We start from the raw sequence: 6000 nt of genomic DNA, 5'->3' as shown, positions 1-6000 counted from the left end.
ACATGTCATGTTCCAATATGGGGTTTGTGTTCAGTGCTTGATTCACACACCACTCACATGTCATGTTCCAATATGGGGTTTGTGTTCAGTGCTTGATTCACACACCACACACACGTCATGTTCCAATATGGGGTTTGTGTTCAGTGCTTGATTCACACACCACACACACGTCATGTTCCAATATGGGGTTTGTGTTCAGTGCTTGATTCACACACCACACACACGTCATGTTCCAATATGGGGTTTGTGTTCAGTGTTTGATTCACACACCACACACACGTCATGTTCCAATATGGGGTTTGTGTTCAGTGTTTGATTCACACACCACACACACGTCATGTTCCAATATGGGGTTTGTGTTCAGTGCTTGATTCACACACCACACACATGTCATGTTCCAATATGGGGTTTGTGTTCAGTGCTTGATTCACACACCATACAGACGTCATGTTACAATATGGGTTTGTGTTCAGTGCTTGATTCACACACCACACACACGTCATGTTCCAATATGGGGTTTGTGTTCAGTGCTTGATTCACACACCACACACACATCATGTTACAATATGGGGTTTGTGTTCAGTGCTTGATTCACACACCACACACACGTCATGTTCCAATATGGGGTTTGTGTTCAGTGCTTGATTCACACACCACACACACACACGTCATGTTACAATATGGGTTTGTGTTCAGTGCTTGATTCACACACCACACACATGTCATGTTCCAATATGGGGTTTGTGTTCAGTGCTTGATTCACACACCACTCACACGTCATGTTACAATATGGGGTTTGTGTTCAGTGCTTGATTCACACACCACTCACACGTCATGTTACAATATGGGGTTTGTGTTCAGTGCTTGATTCACACACCACTCACACGTCATGTTACAATATGGGGTTTGTGTTCAGTGCTTGATTCACACACCAAACACACGTCATGTTCCAATATGGGGTTTGTGTTCAGTGCTTGATTCACACACCACTCACACGTCATGTTCCAATATGGGGTTTGTGTTCAGTGCTTGATTCACACACCACTCACACGTCATGTTACAATATGGGGTTTGTGTTCAGTGCTTGATTCACACACCAAACACATGTTATGTTACAATATGGGGTTTGTGTTCAGTGTTCGATTCACACACCAAACACATGTTATGTTACAATATGGGGCTTTGTCTTCAGTGTTTGATTCACACACCACTCACATGTTACAATATGGAGTTTGTGTTCAGTGTTTGGTTCTTGAAATGCTAGTTTCTCGCTTCTTTCCACAATCGTGTTTTATTTAGTGAATATTACAATTTAGACACAAAGATATTTGAACATTTCTGCTCTTTATTGATTGATACATTGATTATGTGTTTGATTACATTAACTTGATGAATAGAAATAGAGAAAATGATAGATTTGTGATGAGGACAATGGACTGGTACATGAGATGTTGTTTGTAAATGTTGTTGAAATCAGTAGTACAATTACCATGGCACGACTGGAATGTTAGTAAAAACCCAGCTTGCTCACTAATGATATTCAGTGGAATTTATGTACCTTCCACATCCCCTGTGATCTCCACGACACTCCAGTCCACACTTTGTCATTCACTTTTAATGCCCCAAAACCATTAAATGTAACCTTTGTATGAGGGAATGCTTCTCAATAAAACCACCACCCAAATGGAATAAAAATCAATATTTAGATTTGTATTTTCTATCATATATGAAATCTGGTTCATTGATTAATCTGTAATGTACCACTACCCAAATGGAATAAAAATCAATATTTAGATTTGTATTTTCTATCACAAATGAAATGTGGTTCATTGATTTTTTTTTTTTGGTTTTTTTGTATACAAGATCGAGGCTCGTGAAAGAGCGAACATTAATCACACAGAAGGACAAACCGACACATAAAACATATAACATCGGGAGCGGTAGACAAGATGGGGAGAGAGGGGGAAGGACACAAACAACATTTGAGAGCAGGGACCGAGAGACATGGAGACATCGAGAGATCTGAGAGAGGGCGAGGGCTTTGGGGGGGGGGGGGGCATGGGAAGGGGGCGGTGGGAGAGGTATAAAACATATGGACACTGCCAGGACTTCCAGGAAAGAAGTTGGAATTTCAAACAAGGTGGATCTGGGGTGAATTAGCGGGGGTAGAAAAGATCAAGGTTTTGGATGGGGGAAGATAAGAGATGGTGGTGAACAGCTGTTTTAAAGACCTGGAGGGAGGAGTGGGATTGAAGGGAGTGAGGGAGTTTGTTCCAGAGGCGGGAGAAAAGAGGAAGGAAAGAGTGAAGGTGAGCAGAGAGCCGAGATTTCGGCAGTTTAACCATCAGAGGGTTGCTGGCAGATCTTGTGCGACCTGTAGGAATATTTGGGGGACAGAGCACAGAGAGAGCTGGGGGTGCAAGGTGGGAGAGGAGTCGGTAGAAGACAGAAAGACCACCTACCTGCCTGCGGTGAGTGAGTGAAAGGCCGTCAGAGATAGCTTCCTCGCGGGAGATTCCAATAATTCTGAAAGCTTTGGTTTCAACAGCCTGAAGCCGAGCTAGGTGTGAGGCAGGAGCACCGGCCCATAGGGGAGAACAGTATTCCATTGAGCTGCGGATGAAAGCCTTGTATGTGGTGAGGAGCTCAGGTGTGCCGAGGAAGGACTTCGCACGATGGAGGATGCCCAGTCGGTGACTGGCTTTGGAGGCCAACTTGGAAATGTGGTTTTCCCAAGAAAGATCATGGCATATAGTGAGACCCAAAAGCTTGAGCGACAGAACTTCTTGGAGAGGATTGTTGAGAAAGTAGATGGGAGGGTTGTCCAGTCGATCTTTTCGGAGAGACATAGTAAGAGTGTGAGATTTGTCAGGATTGAAAGACATGTTCCACTTGTTTGACCAGTCTGTGATTTTGTCGAAGTCTTCAGAGAGTGAGGAGGCTGCAGACTGCCGATCTGAGGGAAGAGGAATGGAGCGGCAGAGAGTGGAGTCATCAGCAAAGAGATAGAGAGGATTTTCAAGAGAGTCAGAGAGATCATTGATGAAGACCAGAAAAAGCACAGGGCCCAGAACACTGCCTTGGGGAACTCCAGCCTGAACAGGAAGAGGAGATGAGAGAAACCCATTCAGGGCCACACGTTGACGACGACTAGAGAGGAAGTCCGCCAGCCATGCGTGGAGATTTCCATGGATACCAAAGGAGGAGAGTTTGGTGAGCAGAGCGGGGTGCCAGACCGTATCGAAGGCACGTGATATGTCGAGGGAGACAGCTCTAATTTCCTGTTTGGCATTGAGGACCTCCATCCATTGTTGAGACAGCAGAAGCAGCATGTCCAGAGTAGAGTGACCTGGTCTGAAACCAAATTCATGATCAGAGATCAAGCCATTGGAGAAGAGGAAAGATTTCATATCCGAAGCAATGATGGATTCCATTATTTCATATCCGAAGCAATGATGGATTAATCTGTAATGTACCACTACCCAAATGGAATAAAAATTAATATTTAGATTTATATTTTCTATCACATATGAAATCTGGTTCATTGATTAATCTGTAATGTACCACTACCCAAATGGAATAAAAATTAATATTTAGATTTATATTTTCTATCACATATGAAATCTGGTTCATTGATTAATCTGTAATGTACCACTACCCAAATGGAATAAAAATCAATGTTTAGATTCGTATTTTCGATCACATATGAAATCTGGTTCATTGATTAATCTGTAATGTACCACCACCCAAATGGAATAAAAATCAATGTTTAGATTCGTATTTTCGATCACATCTGAAATCTGGTTCATTGATTAATCTGTAATGTACCACCACCCAAATGGAATAAAAATCAATGTTTAGATTCGTATTTTCGATCACATCTGAAATCTGGTTCATTGATTAATCGGTTATGATCCCATACAGAAAGATCATTCTTGTTTTAACAGTGAAGTGAACTTTTCAAATCAGTGAAAGACCCAGTGTAGCACACCCAGAATGACAACCAGCATGACCGGTGATGAGGTCCTTGTGGGAAGGCCACTGTTACCAAGTGAACAGGTGTTCCTCTTGCGATTACAAAGGTGAGTGAGTGACCGCGACTGGGAATTGTGTCTAAATATCTTTACAGTTACACCCGCAGGTGCGTGAGGCTGTAGAATATCTTTCTCGAACTTGTGTAGGCCCTCCCAGGTGTCCTCCTTGTGTAATGTGCTGTCATCCTTGTTCTCTCCCCAGAAAACAAATGGCTCGTAGTAGGTGACGTTGTCTCTTCCTTCCATCCTAGGAAATCAGGTGAGGGAGAGGGTGTTCATGTTAATAATACAAAAATACTAGTATTACAATGTGAGGACCTACACAATAATAGAATGTGAGGTACAGAGAGCCCTGAAAGAAGCTGGTAAGTTGAAAATCACCAGGTATCGACAAAATTCCAATATAACGCTTTGAGGTAGTTGGGGAGGAGACAATAACCACCTTAACAGGTATCTGTACATAGATCTGGAGCAGGATTGTTTGGCCTAACAGGTGGAAGCTGTCGGTGTACATACCATTGACAAAGAAAGGGGATCCAAGAGAATGTTCAAATAACCGAAGGATTGTCTTGATTTCACATTGGAGCCGAAGGATTGTCTTGATTTCACATTGGAGCCAAAGGATTGTCTTGATTTCACATTGGAGCCGAAGGATTGTCTTGATTTCACATTGGAGCCGAAGGATTGTCTTGATTTCACATTGGAGCCGAAGGATTGTCTTGATTTCACATTGGAGCCGAAGGATTGTCTTGATTTCACATTGGAGCCGGAGGATTGTCTTGATTTCACATTGGAGCCGAAGGATTGTCTTGATTTCACATTGGAGCCGAAGGATTGTCTTGATTTCACATTGGAGCCGAAGGATTGTCTTGATTTCACATTGGAGCCGAAGGATTGTCTTGATTTCACATTGGAGCCGAAGGATTGTCTTGATTTCACATTGGAGCCAAAGGATTGTCTTGATTTCACATTGGAGCGACATATTACTAAAGATCATTCAATACAGAATATAATATTTAACAAGAAGACGTCATGCGGAGCACGATACTTGCAAAATCCGTCCCCCACCCCAAAGGAAAAAAATTCCATCGATACAGCAAATTGTCCATTTCATCAAGATTAAAATTAAAATCAAAGCTTGGGTCAACAGGAGGAAAAGTGACGATTTTTCAGATGAAAAATGATGATTTTGTAAGGTTGACCTTGTTGACCTTTGACCTTTTGACCTCAAAAATAGTTGGTTTCCCTATTTTGTGACTCAATGTGCAAATGGTGTTCAATTTTCAAGTCAATTGGATGAAAAGTGAGGATTTTAGAAATTTGCCCTATGTTGACCTTTTGGCCTATGTTGACCTCAAATATACTTGGTGGTTGAATTCAGTGACCATATATGTAAATCCTCTTAGAATTTCAAATCAATCAAATGAAAATTAGTGATTTTAGAAATTCGGCCGATGTTGACCTTTTGGCCAATGTTCACCTAAAATATAATTTGTGGTTGAATTCAGTGACCAGATATGCAAGTCATCTTCAAATTTCAAGTCAATCAGATGAAAACTGAGGGATTTTAGAAATTTGGCAAAGTTGGTGACCTTTGGCCTATGTTGACCTTTTGACCCCAAATACAATAGGCTTCTCAATTGGGACGACCTATACAACTTGGTGAAGTTTCGTGACGATCGGTTTAGAATTGTGACCTGTAGGCCGGTGACAAACAGACAGACAGAACCACAAACGCAACTGACGCACAACGCAACGCACAAATCTTCGATTTTGCAAGTAATAAAGGGAGAAACACCTATTGATCAGGTTTCAGAAGAGGAAGAGGTACTGGACATAAAATTGTAAATATGAGGTGAATGGAAAAAGATGTCATGGAAAAAGCAAGGGAATATCAAAGGAAGGGAATGTCAAGGAAAAACCATGGGAATATCTCATTCTCTAGTTCGGTTATCGTGAAGCCTTC

The 6000-nt window shown here is 41.9% G+C and overlaps 1 protein-coding gene across 1 annotated transcript in view; it reads right to left on the bottom strand.

Moving 5' to 3' along the window:
- Positions 1-1760: 1760 nt before the first annotated feature.
- The window catches only part of LOC137420906 (endonuclease domain-containing 1 protein), a 48159-nt gene continuing 43919 nt past the window's right edge, over positions 1761-6000 (bottom strand). The window contains exon 3 of the mRNA XM_078777038.1: positions 1761-4281. Coding sequence (XP_078633164.1) covers positions 3966-4281 — 316 coding nt within the window. The 3' untranslated portion in view covers positions 1761-3965. The remainder of the gene's footprint in view (positions 4282-6000) is intronic.

The sequence above is a fragment of the Myxine glutinosa genome, chromosome 1, assembly GCF_964187855.1.
Source record: "Myxine glutinosa chromosome 1, kmMyxGlut1.1, whole genome shotgun sequence".
Classification (NCBI taxonomy): Eukaryota; Metazoa; Chordata; class Myxini; order Myxiniformes; family Myxinidae; genus Myxine; species Myxine glutinosa.
Note: the sequence above shows the minus strand (reverse complement) of the source record. Positions and strands in the feature narration are given on the sequence as shown.